Source organism: Ricinus communis, chromosome 7 (assembly GCF_019578655.1).
Source record: "Ricinus communis isolate WT05 ecotype wild-type chromosome 7, ASM1957865v1, whole genome shotgun sequence".
Lineage (NCBI taxonomy): Eukaryota > Viridiplantae > Streptophyta > Magnoliopsida > Malpighiales > Euphorbiaceae > Ricinus > Ricinus communis.
The window spans coordinates 4,697,002-4,718,225 of record NC_063262.1 but is presented as its reverse complement, the minus strand read 5'-3'; the positions used below and the strand labels follow the sequence as shown (position 1 = coordinate 4,718,225).

At 26.4% G+C, this 21,224-nt stretch overlaps 1 protein-coding gene across 1 annotated transcript; it reads left to right on the top strand.

Moving 5' to 3' along the window:
- The first annotated feature begins 7,136 nt into the window (after nucleotides 1-7,136).
- LOC8267664 (transcription factor RAX3) lies at nucleotides 7,137-8,702 on the top strand. The gene is made up of 3 exons (XM_015726251.3): nucleotides 7,137-7,460; nucleotides 7,545-7,674; nucleotides 7,770-8,702. Exons 1-3 carry the CDS (start codon nucleotides 7,325-7,327, stop codon nucleotides 8,575-8,577), a joined length of 1,074 nt encoding a protein of 357 aa, XP_015581737.2. The 5' UTR covers nucleotides 7,137-7,324; the 3' UTR covers nucleotides 8,578-8,702.
- The last annotated feature ends 12,522 nt before the right edge of the window (nucleotides 8,703-21,224 follow it).

Sequence of the window (21,224 nt, the reverse complement as noted above, 5' to 3'; positions counted from 1 at the left end):
TTATCGATTAACTAAATATATTACTTTTATTTATTTAAAAGTTTCATTTATTTTTGAAATTTAATCAGCGGTATTTTATAACTATAAAATTCACCCATATGATTTTGACTTGTATAAATAATTAAAAATTACATATAAATTTATTGACAATCTAAATTAGTAAATATATACATAAAATTAATACATTATTTAAAATAGTACTATTTAATTATCTATAATTAAAAAATAGATAGTATAATAGTTGAGTACTAGAATCATAGTGTAGCATAACCGTATTTTCTAAATGGCATCACTCAATTGTTTAGAGCTATTTCTTTATATTTTGATATTTTTATTATATTTTTTTATGCTTTTTATTTAATGTAAAGTAAAAAAGTTATTTCAATTTCTTTTCTTTTTTCTCAAATCAAATATTACATGCTTTAACTTTTAATGCAAAGTAAAACAACCATCTTAAAAAAATCCTTTCAGTTTCTTCTTTTTTTGAATAAAAAATTATTTCTTTGCATTTTGGTATTTTTGTTATATATATATATATTTTTTAATACTTTCTATTTGTGTCTAGCGTTTAATATAAAGTAAGATATCAATCTTTTAAAGCAAAAGAGCCATTTCAGTTTTTTTTTTTTTTTGAATATGATATTAGGCTTAGATTAATACATATATTAGCTTTTAATGTAAAGTAAAACAACCATCTTAAAATAGTTATTTCAGTTTTTTTTTTAAATCAGAACTTTTTTTTTTTTTGTATTTTGGTATTGTTGCTATATTTTTTTCTTTTTAATGCTTTCTATTTGTATCTAGTGTTTAATGTAAAGTAAGACATCCATCTTTCAAATTAAAAGAGCCCTTTCAGTTTTTTACTTTCTTTTTAAAATCAGATATTAGGCCTAGATCAAAACATGCATTAGCTTTTAATGCAAGTAAAACAACCATTTTAAAAGAGTTCTTTCTGTTCTTTTTTTTTTTTAAAATAATAGACTTAGATCAACACATTGTATCACTATACAATTATTTGAAAAAAGAAAAAGAAAAAAATTAATACAAAAAGATAAATCATAAAAATTGAAATGTCTTCGATGAAACTTGCAGAGAGAATTCTCTTCAGCGTCTTAGCTCCTCCATCGTTCCTTTCTTTTTTGTTCTCTTTATATTACTGATTGAACAAGAAGAAGAAGCGACAAGCAGAAAATAAAATTTCTATTCTTTTTATTTTATGACATGATTTTTGATAATTTAAAGAGAGGCTTCGTGAATACAGGTTTGTATTAGATGTTTCAATTTCCTTCTCATTTCTTTTTCAAAGTTCTAAAACATATATTTGTTGTTCTATGCTTTTCTCTTTCTTTCCCTATACTTTTGGATTTCATTTGTTTATTAACTTTGTATTTGCATCTGAAAGCATATTTCTTAATAAGTGAAAGAGCACAACCATCTATATATGAAAACAATGTCTTAACACATGTTTTCTCTTTCTTATTTAGCATGTTATATGATTTTTGACACTATTCGCTAATTTGTTATGGTTCCACTTTCTATTCCACTAAATTATTATTTTAAGAATTTGATAATAACTGTTGATTTTCTTTTTCCATAAATCATTAACGTTATTTTTATTTTTTTTATCAAATCTTAATTCTTTCACTATATTTTTTTATATTTTTTTTATTCCTCTATTTGTATTTTGTTAATAAGGATTTAGTTATTGATACTATTGAGTTTTATTTTTCCATTCCGCTCTTCTTTTTCTTTCTTCTTAGTTCAATATATTGAAATTTGTGAATTTTTTTATAAAAATATTATTTGTTGGAAACATCTTTTCCATAAACTTTACAAGAATGAATTTATCTTTACTTCATATTATGTTTTAGAAGAAATAATAAAGACAGGTTTTGTTGAACTTACACCAATATAGGCTCAAGGATGTATAATGGCTTTCAAGGGCTCGACTTTGTTGGTTATTGAAACAGGATGAGGAAAGACTCTAGCTTACTTATTGCTTGCAATTGTCCATGTCAATGCCCAATGAATTCTAGATAAATGTGTAATTTAACAACTTTAAACTTCTTCCTACTATTTTAGATATAGTACATGTGCTTGAATGTTGGCAAAGTATAACTTGTTTATATATATATAAAACACTGTTTTTTCTTTCCTACATAGTATATTATATGACTCCTAAGCTATTTTTCATAATTTTTAGATAATTTATCTATTTTAATATTTTTTTGATATTTTATAATGTATTATATTATAACTTTAACACTTTAATTATGATATTTAATTATTTCATATTCCTTTACCTTTTTGAATTTTTTTCATAACTTTTATATTATATAATATTTTTAAATATTGTATTACAATATAAAACAACTTAATTATAAATTATAATTATGTTATAATCCTTTTTTCAAATTCTTCTCATAATTTTAACTTTTGATTAAATTTTTTATTTTCATAATGAAATAATTATTCTTATTTAAATAATTTTTTTAACCATCACATTTATACTCATAAGAGTAATTGAACTTAATAGCCTCTTTATTTTCAAACTCTTTGTTATAATTTTCTTTTTGATTTTTCTATTCTCATAAATATTAATTATTTTATTGATTATAATTATTTTTTTTATTTTTAATAGTCATATTTTTTTCTCATTTATTCTTTGTCTTTTATTTTATTTTAAATTAAAAACTTCTTATTGACGATTATTAAAATTGATTACATTCAAAAGTGATGATAATATTTTAATATTATTTTAAAATTAATATTTTTATTTACAGTAATATAATTTCATTATTGTTAAAATAACCCGTCTTATGGAAGCATTAATCTAGTTATATAGTAATTCATCAGTGACACCCCTTGTTACTACTTCACTTTAAAAAAAAAAAAAAAAAAAAAAGAAACTAAATGCTATATGACAATCACTGTGGTGGGATATGAGTGTATAGAATTCTTCCATAAGGATTGATATCAAATAGCAAATACTATAGCTAGCTAGGGTTTTTAACGTACAACTTTACAATGAAATGAGTATGCCAAGGCAGATCATGAATAGGAAAAATTCAAACCCTAAATCCCATGTTGCCAATGGCAAGTTGTTTCTTTTTTCTCTTTTTTTCTTCAAGCAGAGGGGTATCTCAAATACGAATTTTGGAAGAATATCTTTTAAGATTCATTAAACATGTGATTTGTCTTCCTTAATTCCATCAGATAATTACTTAACCTCCCCTTTCTTTTCATTTCTTTAAAAAAAAAATAATAGTCATGGATTTATTGGGTTTGTCATGCATTTATAATTTAATTGCAGAGTTCATATATCACGAAATTCAACTGGAAACTAAAAGAAAAAGAAAAACTGAAAAGAGAAAGAGCTTAATGTCTGTTTCTCATCCTAAATAAAGAGACTAATACAGATCTTAATTAATTGAACTGGGATTGAATTTGGATTCGCAAGCAGTGACATATTCAGCCTCAACTATATCAAAATTTTGATTGTTAAAAGGCAATTGTACAGCTAAAGTCCAAACCTAAAAGTAGTCAATATAAACACCGGCTGGATTCCGTTTACTTTTGATTCTCGAATTATGAACAAATTAATTATATAACGGTACTCAGTTGTACCAAAAAGATCTCCTATAGTTTAATAAAATATAGATATTCTTCATTTTGAAAAATAATAATTTATTTTTAATTGATATGTGAACTATCTTATATTTTTTAATCGTTCATTTAAATAAAAAATATTTAAATTCAAGAAACTAGCTAAACTAGAATAAATTATCTTTTTATAAATTATAAAATTTATTACATCTATTCTAATATAAAAATAAAATAAAACTACAATGGATATATAAAAGCGACATAAATATAAATTTATAATTAATATTATTAGTTTTATCATTATATATCTAAAATACTCTCACTAAATATTTTTTATAAGAACTACAATTATAAAATATAAATTGTGGAAATAGTTATATAGTAATACTATATTAATTAATAAGAGAGTATTTATAATTATTTATTAAATTAATAATTGAAAACAAAAGGTGAATTACAATTTGAGACAAAGTAAAAAGAAAAAGAATGACTATTTTTTTTTTAAACATAGAGAAAGTAATTTATTATGTAAATGGATAGAATTTGGGATTTGTTTAAATAAATTAGTAAAGATAATGTATATAACTTTTCTTGTAACTTTCTCATTAAAAAAGGAAAAAGGAGTTGTTTTAGTTATATTTTAATTAGGCATAGTTAGAAAAGCACCTCGAGAAAGGATCCCTCGCGGAAAGAAATGCCTTGAGAAGAAAGGAGGCTCAAAGCTGTGATTCAATCGATCAGAATTATTACTGTCATAAAGGACTCTTTCAATACAATTTATTAAGGTCCAATGTTCAACATCCACATCCACATTAATTAAATATCCAAATTTTCTGATCATGGTGGCCTACCACCTTGACCATTTCCTTTCTTGCGTCTAGTAAAAGTTCTTAAGTTTCCTCTTTCTTTATAGAGAAAAGAAGAAAATCTCCTTTCTCAAATCTCCATTTTTACAAAAGTCTCCTGTTTATTAGGCGGTTTTAATATATTATTATGGTTGATTCTAGTCTTACAAAATTCTCGATTTTAATATAATTATTAAAATTAATTTTATTTTGATTTTAATAAATTATTAATGTAATTAAATATCATATCAATCAAATTATATACAGTATCTTATTATTAATGAGTTAAATATATCATTTTTATTAATTGATTTTATTTTATTTTAACAATAATCTTAATTTGCATAAACAATTAAAGATTCTATACAAATTAATTAATATTCTAAATTAATAAAAGGACATACAAAATAAATAAATTATTTAAAATAATATCAAATTATTTATTAATAATTAAATATAGACTTAAAATAATAAAATGCTAAAATAATACTCTAGAAAAACCTATAATTATCAGATTTTTTATCTAAAATTTCGTGTATATTAATTAGAATGCTTATAAAACTAATCTAATTAATAATCATACTTATTAAAGTTAAACAAATTTTAAATTTGATATGCTCTAGTCGATAATATTATTATATTATGATGAGAATAACACCTGAATATCAATATTATGTAGCATATGATTTATTATTTTTTCAATAATTTATAAAAGTAAAATAGATACATAATATATTTGAATTCTATATTTATAATTAATTTTAGACTTCATAGAATTTAAAAATAATATCTAACATAGTAATTTCTGAAAATTTAATTTTCAATGGAAATCAAACTAAGGAAGAAAAGTTTATAAACAGAAACATAGTGGGCACAGTTTTCTTTGAAAGCATTCTTAAAGTTTTGTTTGAAAAAAATATTAAGAACAAAACATAATGAAATTTTCACAGATTGACATTTACCCTCCTACATCAATTGGAAATTTTCAAAGTAAAATAATAATATTATTGAATAATATAAGTTTTTTTTTTTCTGAACCACTGAATAATATAAGTTAAAGCATATAGAGACAAGTAATAAGGTGCCTCAAATCATGATGCAATGGATATTGATAGTAGAATTTCCTATTTCGTTACTGGTATATAATATAATAAAATTATGACCATACTGTATTCATGTACCATGTCTTTAAATTTGAATATAATTTATTTCTTTTGGGCCCAAGCCAAATTGGTTCTGTTTGTTGATTACATCAATTAAAACCTTCTATAGCTGTTGTGGTTATTTGGAACATTAATTACTAAATACTTTGTATTTTAATGTTATGGTAAATTCAACAAAATAATTGGCTATCCTTAGAACCAGGGTAAATTTTCTTCTTTTTGTTTGGCCATCTTGGTCACCAACCATAACAGAAATACCCAATTGTATAATTTGTATTTTTATTTTTATAAAATGCATTGACAGCTTCTAATCCTTCTAGATAGCTTCAATGTTAATTTTCACGAATTAATTGTTTATAGATGTTAATAAGAGTCATTTTCATTAAGTTTCCAAAGTTATCCTGAGTAGAGAAATTCTCGACAGGGATATGAAAATGTGGATTATGGAGTGTGGACTAATAGGTTTCAATCAACAAACTCCTTTAGCAGTTTGAGCGTAACTAAATGCTGAAAACAGAAAAATAATATGTACTGTGATTAATTCAATTAATAAAAAAACTTACTTTTTTCTTTATTATATTTTGAAGTAAATTAAATTACAATAAAGATATTATTAGAAAGTAAATCCTTTTTTTTTCCTAATTGTAGATAGAAAGGAACACTTACTACACAGGAGTAAAGAAACTAAACAGACGCTTTACTATTTTCTGAAATAAATGTCTATATATGAAGAAATGGGCTTACTATTAAACATGAAAAATTCTAATACAAATAATAATAATAAAAAAAAAGAATTATATCTTTACTAGCTAGCTAGTATATAATTTATGGTGGTTAGATTATTTATCTTCATAAAAGAAATCGAGTAGATAATATTGTAAGTAAAAGCAAAAAGAATACCAAGTAATCATTTTCAGATAGCTTCATATAATAAAGAAATATTGTAAGGAGTTTGAGTTGTGAAGGATTTTCTTTTTCAAAGGCAACTTGGACTGTTTCTCTCCCTTCTGCTGCATGTCAGGCTTATTAGGTAACATTACATCAACAGGAATTGTTCCATGAAAGTACTGGATGCTCCTAGTTATGAAGTTTTCCATTCCACACCATGCAAAATTAGGTACAAGCTATAGGTCACCCTTCCTGTTGGCAAGGAAGGACCCATTCAGTTTAACTTGATTATATGTTTGATCTAATATAAAGTTGTCAGTAATTGTATGTCTCTGATTATATCATCATCACTTCTGATGGGTGCCATCAGAAAATTAAATTTGATAGGAGAAAAAAAGGGTCAGTACTCTAAAGAGATGTTGTGTGTGTGTCTATATATATATATATATATATATATATATATATATATATATAGTGGATGTGTATATGTGTTGTAGATTCTAGACTAATAAGTAGGACAAATGAGAAAAACCTTTGTCTACTATTCTGGCATTTCTAATTTCTTCATTTTTATATTCATAGAGTTTCCAATACATTTTCCTCATTCTTCTTTTTGAATTCTTTGTTAGCCCTCTCTTTCTCCAGGCAGCTCTCTGTCTCTGTCTCTTTCTCTCTCTCTCTCTCTCTCTTAAGTCTCTTTGTATATATATATATATATATATTATTGCCATTATCATTGTCATTAAGAAGATAAAGAAAAGAGAGAAAAGCAAAGCTAAACTTTATTACTCATCAGAACAAGAACCAACATATCCAAGAAACATGGGTAGAGCTCCTTGCTGTGATAAAGCTAATGTAAAGAAAGGACCATGGTCACCTGAGGAAGATGCCAAACTCAAGGCTTATATTGAGCAGAATGGCACTGGGGGTAACTGGATAGCCTTGCCTCAGAAGATAGGTACAAGAACTTCTTGATCATACATACATATATGATTAACTTTATTGATCTTTATTTGATAATTCTTTGATTGTATTGATATAGGGCTGAAAAGATGTGGTAAGAGTTGTCGACTTAGATGGTTGAATTATCTCCGCCCGAATATTAAGCATGGCGCCTTCTCGGAGGAGGAAGATAACATCATTTGCAGCCTCTATATAAGTATTGGGAGCAGGTATAACAATGATTATATGCTATCATATATAATTAAGAAAAAATAATTATGGGTTTGTAGTGATTCAATTGTGCTTGTCTTACTACAATGATCAGGTGGTCTATTATTGCTGCTCAATTACCTGGAAGAACTGATAATGATATCAAGAACTACTGGAACACAAGGCTTAAGAAGAAGCTATTAGGCAAGCAGCGCAAGGAACAACAAGCTCGGCGAGCTAGCCTTAGGCAAGCGATAAAGAGAGAGAGCCAGAGTTTTATATCTCCTGTTGTTATGAATCAACAGACTCCTTACTGGCCAGAGCTACCACCACCATCAACAACAATCATGCCAGTGATGACTAATCCAACCCACGATTCTCATTTCTTGGATCAAGAATCACTTAAGAGCTTACTGATCAAGCTAGGAGGGAGATTTTCTGATGATCGTAATAATCAAGAATCACACATGACCAACACATTTTACCCTCTTGATGGTTCTTGCGATACTCAAGATCAGCAATATTATGCAAACTCAATGAACATGCTTCCTTCATCGTCGATGAATTCCACTGATAGCCCTTGTTCTCAACTGCCTAACACCAACTACGCAGTCAATGGGCCTGCAGGTACAAGGATGTTCCAAGGACTTGATAGCTTCCCTGTTGAGCTAGATGAATTACTAGTCTACGACAATAATCAACAGCAAGTAGAAGGGCTTGAAAGTTTCTATGGAATGGATATGGCCAATAATGGAAGCAGAAATGGGGCTAGTTCTGGAGAAAGCAGCAGTTGTTGCTGGGGAAATGTAAGCTCATCAGTACAAGGATATCCTCAACTTGTTTCTGAGTTTGAAACTTGCCTACAAAGCCTACCACAAGATCATTCATGCTTTGAAGTTTCAGGTTACCTTGGGTCACAATAACGTACCACTGCTACATATAGACCATAGTTGATAGTACACTGATGGTGTAGATTAATTAAATTTGTTTAGTAGGAAATTTGATGTTAAACCTCCTTCATGAATTTACTCAAGAGAGAAATTAATTTGTTTTGTTTAGTTACTTTCAGTTTTATTAAATTTGACCATCTATCGTTTCATTTTTTCTTCCTCTGCATTAATAGGCTTTTGGATTATCTTGACCAAAATGGTTGTACTAAATGAAGGAAATTCTTATATGAGTTTTAGTACTTGAAACTGCACTTGGGTCCATCTCTTTTGGCTTGTTAACTGCAGTCAGATATTTTTTTACTGTCAAATAATGCTTGAGACTACTTTATCATAAATTTAATTCTTAACTGCACTCAATGAGAAGAAAAGAAAAAAGACTATTTCTTTCGATTCTTATAACAAATGGGTAGATTTTGTCCCCGGCTCAAATTATCTCATAAAGTTCTTGAACTACTTTAAAAAGGCTAATTCATATAAAGTAAAAAGTGGGGAGAAAAGCTTTGATGTGTTTTGGCCATGACTTGCTCGGCTCTAGCAAAGTAGGGCATCCAAAAATGGCTGCATGCTCTTATTGTTATCTTCATGTCTGCGATATATAACAATTAAGAGCTGTGAAAGCACATGCTATCACTTCACCTCATGTAATTCCAATTAGAATAGTTAGAGACCAAAGTCTGCCAATATTGCCACTTTTTTTTATATATAACTATTATGGTTAATTGGTTACTTCTTGAAGTATTTGCTTGACAACAACACTAACAGTATTCTTAGTCCCATCTCAATCAAGTTCTTACAAAACTCGATCATCGTTTTCCCATTTGTCCTGTAAACTGGTCGGTTTGGAGATCTTGTTGTCTATTGGCCAGTTATTACCACACCATCATAATGTACTTTCTTGTTCATTATTTATACTATATCATTATTCTCTTCAAGAGCTCTGTGTATCACCGGTTCGTTAGTTAATGAATGGAGGGATCCCATTTGGTATACACATCAGTCTTAACTACATATCATCAATCACTTGCTGATTAATGTTCCAATCGTTTTGATATTTAAAGGGTTCTATTATGTTTCTTTTTTGGTAAAAAATCTGAAACTGTATTCTTTTATATGATTTTATGTTCATGTATATTCACAAATTTCACTTATCCAAACTTTGTTAAAATTCGTCTGATGACTTTGTGATTCCTCATGCTACAACCTCTTTGCCAACAATATTTTGTGTTTGATTTTGTAATATATATATATATAAAAGAAATTAAAGTTAGTCAGTCTTAAGAAAAATTACCCACATTGTGTATTGTACTGGATGAGTAATCTAAGAAGTGCGCAAGTATCTATCATTATAAATTTAAGGTATTACGCTAGTAGTCTGGTCGATCAAGTTTTTTACGAGATAAGAAATATTTAATTTTTCACTAATTTATTTTTCTTATTTTTTTTTATAGTGATTTATGTTAACCTGCGAAAACTATCAGCATTCGTATTTGCATACCGGAAAGAATGCTGGTAGAGAAAATGAGTAATTCTAGAATAAGAGAAAATCATAACATTCATAATTCTATACACAGAGATTGTTGGTTTAAGCCCTAATCCAAGCTATTCAGCTAGTAATCTATCGATCAACTATAGGTAAATTATATTAGCGGTTACAAATTCTGCACTTTATAATAGAAAGGTACTAAACCTAAACTTTTGATTTGTTATAAAAAAAAATCGTTCATGTATCTTTTAAAATAAAATTTTGATACATTTTAATGACCGTTTATATAATTTATTATCACACTTATCGAAAGAACTTATCAATGTTATTAAAATTAAATTTCAGAAACATAAATAAAAAATTTGGTATCTTCTTGTTACAAAATACAGAATTTAGTGAACGCTAATGTAATTTACTCGATTAAGTGTTATATATAATAAGCTCAGAAATTCAACCTACAGAAAACTCCATCCTATTTTAAAATATTTCCAGGTATCAAACATTGTCCTAATCAGAAGGTTCATTTGTTATACATAAAGGACTTTTTCTTGGCTAATGGAGATTAATTATACCTTACTATTAGATAAATGATACATATGAAATAATAAAATCTAAAATATATATAACTCTCTCCTTCTTCAAATGTAAAATATTCAATATATACATAAATTTCATCTAATAAATTTTTTTTCATCAAATTGAAAAGGAAAGAAAGTGAACCATAAGAATTTTGTTGGATAAAAAGGATGCCAGTTGCCAACTATAATTTTTCAATGGAGAGAGAGAGAGATGTATGATTCTAAGCTCTTAAGTCAAAAGAAAGATTTAAAGTAAGAAGTTAGACAAAATTGACCAGGTCATCGCTTCTTTTTCTTTTTTTCTTTTAAGTCAATCACTTTTTTTCAGAGTCAGTCACTTCTAATTTTAATAAAAGGTCTAACAAATAATGTGAAGCAAAAGAAAAGTAAACTAGAAAGTCTAGGATTTGATAATGTTTTCAACCCTATTCCACCTCTCAAAATCATTCACTAAATAATTGCCATTTCTACTGCTGTTCGTTTATATATATATATATATATATATATAATTTTTGTTCTTGGCTGGAAGATGATGATGATCGATGACCATTGTTGGAGACCGACTGATACCTAACTGTTCATCATGATTTTGTCAACAATTTGTGATTTGAGTTTCATCACCACTGATATTTTATGACTATAGTTTCATGTAAACCCTGATGTCATGACAAATTTCCTTTCTCTGAAGGCTGTTTTGTAGCAGTTAGCTTTCTTCACATGCCTTGTAACACTAAAGGGAATAGTTATTTTTCTTCTTTATTCTTCAGTCATTTATTTGCTTTACTTGATTGTCATAACTAAATTTATTTATCTATTCAAATCAATATGCACCAGGACAGATAATATTATCTATATTGTATATTCTATCACAAAATATATTTTAGTTTCTATCTGATTAATCATAGTTTTAATTCTCAAAAATATACTACCATTTAAACTTTGGAGTAAGCAAAAAATAGAGATTTCTTTCCAAATCCTTTGACGTGGATGATTTGCCTTTTTTTTCTTCTTTTTATCTATTACATGGGGGATGGAAAAAGAGGGATGTAACTTGAGCTCGAATTCCACTTTACTTGGCCACCAGCCTATAGCTTTGATGTATGAACATATTTTTTCATTTATCTTGTTGAAAATATTAATTTTTCATAAAGATTATTGTAAGAGAATCAAAGAATTTATCAATAATCCAACTTATTATTTAAAATAGAATTTTCAATGGTCGTTAACTTTTACAAATGATTTGATAACATAATAAGGGTTTAACTTAGAATTTTCAAATAACTCAATTATAAGTAAAAAATAGTTAACCTAAGAATTCCCTTAAAATGCTAAGTTATTGAATTTTCAATTTTTTTAGTAGAGTAATTTTGAAGATCTTATTATACTTCTTTCAAAATATATAAAATATGTGATTTAAAGAGATGAATAATACATTTTAATAATAAAAGATAAAAAAAATTAAAAATAATAATAAAGAAATACAAATAGTGAAGATTTCTCTTACTAATCTCTAGTTTGTATTTCATAACATTGTAAGGTTGTGAATTAGTTTTAGATTTTTAAATGGATCCAATTGGATAAATAATAAATCTTGACTTTATTTTCACTCCCGAAAAGGAGAATTTAGCATCATAAAAAGATATAAAGCTCTATAAAATAAAAATTCATAAATTTTCATACAATAAGGATGAAATAATACACCATAATCAATGATTTTCTACATAAACCTTATTATTATATAAGCACACAAATAGAAAAACACTAAGGAGATACAGAGGAATTAAGGAAGACAAAAGAAAGAGAAAGCCAACGAGGGAGAGATAAATTAAAAGAAGAGGACACCGGTTTGGAAGATTTATAAGAAAATCTAGTTCATTTATATGATTGTTTTTTTATATTTGGTTATTTGTTTAAAAGTCTATCTATATATATTGACTAAATTCTAAAAATTAATATTACAAAATTAAATTTGTCCAATCAAAAACTTCGATAATTTTTATTAATTGTAGTTATCAAATAAATTTAATTAGGTTAAATACTCAAACAATTTCAATAATTATTATATGCAGAACACAAATTTAGGTTAATTTTCAATTTTTATCAAATGCGATCCAGCCGAGTGTTTTACATGAACTAGTAGGACTTACCTTAAGGTCAAAACCGGATCACTTAATTAATTGAGAATTGAAATCAACATTTGTAGTTGTTACAAGTTGGATCAGGTTATTATTTTCCAATTTGACTTTGATCCAAAAACTTTGTCTTATAGGAGAAGATCCCAGCTATTTCTTTACTGCTAATTAAATTATAATTGGTTGACATGATTTTGAAATGTTACCTAGCTATTTGAATTTGTCAAAATATATGTAATTTTTAAAACCCATTATCAAAGCCAACTCTCAAATCAATCCTATTTATATATAATTAAGAAAACACAAAATTTGCAACAATCACAATCATCCATACCGACAATGTTGGGTGGCTTCCATATTGTGCTTGTTTAGGAATAGCAAATTATTTGCAGTTTCTGATTATTTAAAGGAAGCATCAATTTCAAGTTACTGAACTAAAATACAAATTGCAAATCAAGGAGCATAGATTTTTCTCTATTTTAGTGCAACTATCATATTATATTTAATGATCAAGTATGCATGTTTTTGACATCTAATTACACCCTGAAATTTTATCCACTTGTCTCCACTAAATTATTATTTTGTTACATTTCTTTTGGTTTTCTCTTTTCCTCCCTCCCATTTTCTTCTTCTTTCTCTTTCTCTTTTTGTATTTTACTGGGAAAGAAAAACCTCTGTTGATATAATAGTAAAAGGGATAAGAAGTTTCAAGTTCCTTGGTATGAGCTTAGATGCCAATAATAAAACTCCATCGAATTAAAGTTCAAAAACTTGCTTCGTATTATTATAAGATGTCAATTTTATATACAAAGAAACTTACATATAATAAAATTAAATATTAGTTTATAATAAATATTCCACCGGTCTAGTAGTTTAATGAGCAAATACATTTAATTTTTTTTTTTTAAAAGTTTGATATAATTAAACCTCTAACATCTACTATTAAAGCGGTTTTATTTTACCACTAAATTAAAATACTCGTCGTATCCTGTAATGAAATATTCCAAATTTATACATATAGAAGACTTATATAATAAAGAGAGGAGGGAAAAAGGTGTGAGAAATGGTTTCTCCTCAAGGTAATTCACTTACCCTTTTAAAACATATTTCTTTGACCTAAGACCTTTGTGCTCTAATTTCGTCTATGGTGGGAGATAAATTCTTTATGATGCCATCCTGCTATCCACTGAGACGCCAATAAAGAAATGTTCACATCTGTTTTTATTTCTTGGTGTGAATCTTGGAAAAATAGCTCAACGATCTTCCTCTCAAGGCTTTAAGCTTATTGACAAATACGAATGGCCAAAAAAACAAATATATGTAATGTTCCAAACATTCTCAACAAACAGCTACAAAACAAATTCAGTGGACGCTAATGCGAAATATAATATAATATAATACAAAAATAAAAAAATCTAATCATCTACCGATTAATAATATAGAAAAACAAGTGCATGCATGTGAAATATATATCCCACCTTTTTGACCCTTGCGCATATGATTTTCCATGCAATATTAAGCTCTTGAAATTACTTGCCACAATGATATTGGACGAGTAAACATCAAAAACTACTTAGCAATATATGCATACGCAAATGACTAATTAATTCATACTTTGTCGATTTCATGAATTTCTTTTTTCATATTTTATAATTTAATATAATATCAGAGCAAATAATTTTTAAATTTTTGATTTAGATATATATTTTGAAAAAGTATTATTAAATATATATTTCAAGCAAATTAAATGTCAAATCTTAGTTGTTTATGGGAAAGTGTTAGAAGGTTTTAAATCTATAGAGGGTATATAAATAATGAGGACCAACCACTAAAATAGTCATCTTAATAACAGACTCTGCATCCTATCCATTTCATTCACAATTTAATATAAACAGCGACGTCAAATGGGTTGCTTACAAATAGATTCCATACAAACGTACTGACATTTTTATTTTCTTCTCCGAGTGTTTGTTGGGAATTTTCGATTTGTGCACTCGTTCAAATTGCAGATCCTTAGGTAAGCATTTTGGTAATTTTAGATTTCTCTGCATTTTAGGGTTTTAGTTAGGAGCATACCGACGGCTATAACAACCGCTTTGGAACTTAGCAATTACTTACTGAATAGATAATGTGAATGCTCATCACCATTTTAATATATTTCTTACTGATGTACCTTATGCTGACTCCGACAATAAATAGAAATGGCTGGATTTCATCAAATAGGGTATCCTAAGTCGGTAGCTGATAATTAATTAATAAAAATTGTAAAAATAGTCGGTAGCTGATAATCAGTTAATAATAATTATAAAGATGATAGTATTTTAAAAGTGAGTGTCGGGGGTACTTATTTCTAGAGTAAATTCATTCTAACCACTAGATTAAAATATTAAATTTTAATTTTTTTTTTTGTTAACTTCTTAATTCAACAAATCAGAATTTTCTCATTTTCTTTAATTCAGACAGAAACCTAAATTAATTACAAATATTGCTCGTATATATACAATTTATCTTGGTAAGAAAGCTGAATTATATTAAAATTTTCAAATGCAAAAAAGTAAAAATAAATAATAGTTGTGTGTATAAACTTTTCGTGATAAGCATTCAAGTGATCTATTACTAAGTAATTAGGTAAGTTCCAAATTGGTAGCATAGCCGCCGGTATGCTCTAATTAAATCCTAAATACTGAAAATCTAAAATCACCAAAATTGCTTACACAAGCAAAGAATTCAAAATCATTCGAGGGTCTGCAATTTGAAATATGCAAAAATTGAGAAATTCACAACCAAAATTGCTTACACAAGAAAGAATACAATACCATTCAGAGAATATTCCAAAGGGTCTGCAATTTGAAAGATGCAATAATTGAGATATTCCAAAGGGCATTCAGAGAATTTGGAACATGGAAATAAACTTTACAAGTCAAAAAATGTCGATCCTGAAAATCATGCTCTTTTAAAAGTTTGAGTTCCAAGTATATATTATGTTCTTCTTACATAACAATAGTTTTTAACTTTAGATCATATCATAAGAAAAAGGTTTTTCTTTTATGTATTGATATAATGATTTTCTTTTAATCTGATTTAATTGAAGAGATAACTTAGTACCATAAACTTAATAAGTTTGACAGAATACATGGAAATGGACATAATGTTAAGAATAATGCTATATATACTACTGATTTTGAATAAAATATTACACTGAGTTAAATTAGACGGGAAAAAGAAAGATTTGATATGATGTTTTTATGTTGATTATTGAGATTAGACATGATCAAGGATGTACGAACTGGCCTTGAACTGTCGGCTCATGGTTCATTCAGAGCTGAACTATGAATTGGTTGTTGCTTATAAAGTTAGATTATATGATTAAGGGATGAACGATGCTGAACTCGTTGTCATATCTAGTTTATTACGGTTCTATATATAATTTAGCTCCAGTTTAAATTATAGAATAAGTATTCCAAATTTGACTGGTTGGATTCGGATGCGATTCACTTTTGAAACCAGGATTTGGCTACGTATAGACGGGACAATCTAATTTAATTCAATATGAATAAGTACTCAAATAACAACGGCCAATGGCAAAAGGAAACAAATCCCAAGAATTATATATAACCCATGTACGTAGGTGAAGAACCAAAGCTGAAAACTACCTTATCAGGTTTGGTAACCCGAGAAGGAATAACATAAATCCTCACGACAACAAGAACCATAACAGTAAAAACCTCCAAATCCTATAGCCAAAAAAATAAAATAAAATCTTTCTATTCTTCCTAATTTTTTTTATTTTCTTTCGGAAAAAGAAAAAAAAAAAAACAATATTGGTTACTTTCAAAGAGAAAATTCTGTCAATGGCGTGACAATTAATAAACAGTAAATGAAAACTTTGATTATTGATCATTGATGATGCCCTAAGGTTACCCGAGCAACGACAAATACCAACAGACGACCTTATTACCACCTTTTAATTTTTATATTGCAAGTTTAATCAGACATTAATTAATTATCCAATCTTACTTTTTCATTTTAAATTTAGTGATAATGACACTCATTAACCATTAATTATTTGTTTATTCTTCCTTGTTTTCATCTCTAAAGTTAGCAATTCTGTTTTTATTATTTGTTAGTATGAATTTGTATTATTCTTTCTCCAGGAGGAAGAAGTTAGTCTTTTTCCTTTTTTATTTTTTTGTTGGTTTTTAAGGATTTTCTTGGTCATGGATTTCAGGCTATGGAACAAGAACGATAGAGAGATGGCGTTAATTGATAGGATAAAATTGTTTTTTCTTCGTTGTTTGTTGGCTTTGTTTGGACTATTAACTTATATTATATTTTCACATTAATCCTTTGGTTTATATTGTTTTGTGGTTCAGACTTCTTACGCTCTCAACACCCTTATAATTATTTGGAGTTCTTTTGGGTTTTGATTCAAATTTTTTCTTTAAAAAGACCGAGTGAAAAAATTGATTTTTATTTTATATTCATTGAAAGTATATAATAAATTATGAATTATATAATAAAGTGTATTATGTAATTAATATTAATAAATAATGAACGAAAGAGAGTTAAATTTAAAATTTACACAATTCTTACAAAAGTATTGATTAGATCACTACCTAATAAGATTTAAGTTGATATTTGGAACAACAATCAAACTCCCTTATTAAAATATTGAGTTATTAAATTATTAATTCAAATATGATGAAAAGTTTATTTTAATATTGTATTTAGTTGAAATTTATAAAATTTGTAGAATTTATTTATAAATTTAAAATTTATGTGCTTTGAATGAAGTGAAAACTAATTTAAAAATTTACTTAATTAAATTTGTGTGAAATTGATTATAGCTAATTTCAAATTTTTAAATAAATACCATATAAATAAGTCAATATATTTTATAACATTAATATATCTTTTTCAATTTTATTATTTTTATTTTAATTTCTCTCTTATATCTTTTTCTCAAATAAAATAAATTCTTTAGAAAATATCAACAAAAAATAGCATAAATCTCTTTTCAACATTTTCATTTTTATTCATCAGGAACGGATATTTTAATTTTTCTTTTTTCCATCATGCCACGTAGGTGGAATTCTAGAACCGTTGGCAAAATCAAAGAATTTTACCAATAAAGCACATTGGTTTGGTTCTATTTTGTTACCTTTCACCTGATATGTAGTAGTTATTAATGGACTCAGATGGATCCCTGAATACAGGAACCAAGAGTGAACCCATCTGAAAAGGGCCCAACCCAAAATGTTATTCTGCATTTGCGGTTCAATTGTATGCCAGTTTGCGACCTTATAATTTTTAAGCTGTTGATCAGAAAGTACAAATGAATCCAACATTTGTGTACAAGAATTTCACTAATTACAATCTTTCCGTAAAAGAATAGTTAGATCTCTTACATATTTCTCAGTATAAATGTATTGAGTATGAATTCTCCCTAATGTTAGTAAATTATGGATAATGCTATATTTGTTTGAAATTTATAAATGAATTAATCTTATTTAAAAACATAAAAAATAAAATAAAATAAAATTTTAATTCTATAAAATATATCAATATAAAATATAATTAGAAATTCTACCTATTTTCTTAGAATTTAATTTAGTCTTAATTAATTTTACAAAAATTTAATTATATAAAATTTTAAATTCATTCAAAGCAAATAAATTAATCAAACACAATATAAGAACATTTAAATTGAAAAAAAGCATTTTAATATTTAACAGTGAAAGCTTAAAGCTTTTTCTTTTTAAATTATGACAAAAATTATAACATAAGTGGAATTCAGTAGACTGGAAACTATTGTAATAAAGAATGAGGATAAGCTAGTATTGAGTTAAATGGTATTTTTTCTCCTCTCATTTTTAACTCTTGATAAATATCTATATATACATAAAATCTTCAGTAAATAATCTAATTATTTATTATTAATAAATTTAAATTTAAAATTTTATTCAGATTGAGATATGCATCTATTATTAAGTTATGCATGTGAGTGCATTAATTATATATCTCTTAATATATAAAATTTAGCTTTCATTCTTTTTTAAAAAAATTGGTTGAAAAAAAAGAAAGTAAAAGGAGATATCAGTTCTCAATCATGCAGCTCTCACTTGAACCAATAGCAAACCCAATTAAACCTTTTATTATTCTCACATTCTTCATTTTTCACCAAGGGACCATTCTCTTCAAATAAGTTGAAAATTTAATAAAATTTATTGTTTTTCAAATAATTTATTACAAAATTTAAATGATTAACAAACTAAACATAAGAAATAAATTTTAAAATAGTCTTCCATTAAAATTAAAATTCTTCAATTTCAAGTGTTCTATAAATAGAAAATTATAATTCTCTAAATTTAATTTAATCCTAATTACCTTTGTAGGATCTCAACCAAATTAAATGGTCGCTATTTTGTATTTGATATATAAACATCTATGTTTAAATCAATTTAGATTGTTATTTCTAAATTAAATAATTAATTTTTATTTATACATAACTTATCTTATTTAAAAAAATATTATAGGATCTTAGGTGGGGTTTAGTAAAACTAAAAATGAATAAAAAGTTTTAAATGTTAAATATAATAAATACTAAATATTTTAAATATTGAATCTAATCAATTTGTTTGATAATTGCGACTACTGAAAATTATTAAAATTCTTAATTTAATAATAATAATTTTTAAGATTCAGCCATCAAATATATATTTAAAATTATATTATAAAATAAAAAAATTAGAATATATTTTTTTAAGAAATAAAAATATATAAGAGTAATAAATAATTTAAAAATATATTAAGGACATAAAAAGCCAATTAAATATTTTTGTTTTTGTTAATGATAATTTAAAAATAAACCAAAGGTATAAAAATACACTAAAAATATTTAAAACATCAATAATTTAATATTTTAAGCAAAATTTTTTAGGTCAACTACTTTAACTTAATTAAAACTTGTAAATTGCAGATATACCATATTATCAAACTATCTTAAAGGTAATAAGTATTCATTTGACTTTAAATAATAAGTTGAGTTATCAAACCCCTTTTTATTTTAGATTTTAAATACAAAGTTTTAATACAAACTTTAAAATTTAACAAATAAACAAATAAATTCTCAAGTAATGAGAATCACAAAATATATAAAAAATATAAGAATAAAAAAAAATCTAAAACTTACAAGTCTTAAATTTTGAAATTTAAAAAAATAAATTAAAATGCTGATCTTAAAAGATTAGGTTAGGCCCAAATACAATTTGGGGTTTACGATATGATTCTAATTTTGGCTATCATGTGGTGTTCTGGATTCGTTCGCTAATTGAGTTTAGTCTTAATCTTGATTAAGTTAATTCTAATTCTAAAAGAAAGCCCAGCTCTGCAACTTACAGTGAGCTTTCAGCTCTGCCATTACGAACTTAATCCAGCTATAAACTGGAAAATGCACAAGTCCTGCTATTTTGACTATGGATAATTGAGAAGTCCTTTGAATCGATCAATTATATTTAATTGAAACTTTTGAATTTAGCGGCTTTTCCAAAAGAATAACAAGGTCTCATCATATTATAATATCATTCAAAGCAAATTTCAAATCTCTATATAGTTTGCTATTAATTTCTCAATTTTATTATTTTTAGACTGCATTTCTAATTGTAATATATAGTTAGATCAACTAAAATTCTTTTAAGAAATCAGGGAGATTTAATCTAACTCTTGATTAGACATTAACATTTCAATGGAACTTCATTTCATAAACAATTGATTTAAAAGTACAGATTTGAAAGCTGAATTGAACTTAAATCAAGAATCAATATAAATGGTTTGGTTTGAGCTAAAAAAAATAATGTCCTAAACCGTCCAAATAATTTGTTTATTCAAACAATTAAGTCACGTATGGATGGGACAAGGACTGAGTTTGATCAGGGAAGAGAATTAAAAATGCAAAAGGCTAATACCAAATTACAATAGGTCGGTCTGTTTTGCTAACTATTGATTTGGAATTAATTAATATAATTAAAAGAGGTACACCAAGAAATTGATGATAGGCGAAAGAAATACGTACACTGTTTTTAAACTGACCACTAGTTTAGCACATCAAGTTGATCTTGACTTTTTTGAACAACACTTTATGATTATGAGTACATAAAATTGTTTTTGATTTTTAAAGGTCGATGATCCTTTATGCTTTTCAATCCAGTTTCAGACCACAGAACACTGACAATACCCCCACACCAACCCCATTAAACAGAGCACTAAATCCCAAGTTTTACCTAAAAAAGAATCCTGCCCGTGTACTTTTAGCAATTTCTTTTTTTATCAAAAGGAGAAAACAATGCTATTGGGGGCATCATGGCCTCTATATTTGCCATTAAAATTATGTAACATTACACGAACTATAAGGTTGCTATTCCTTTTTCT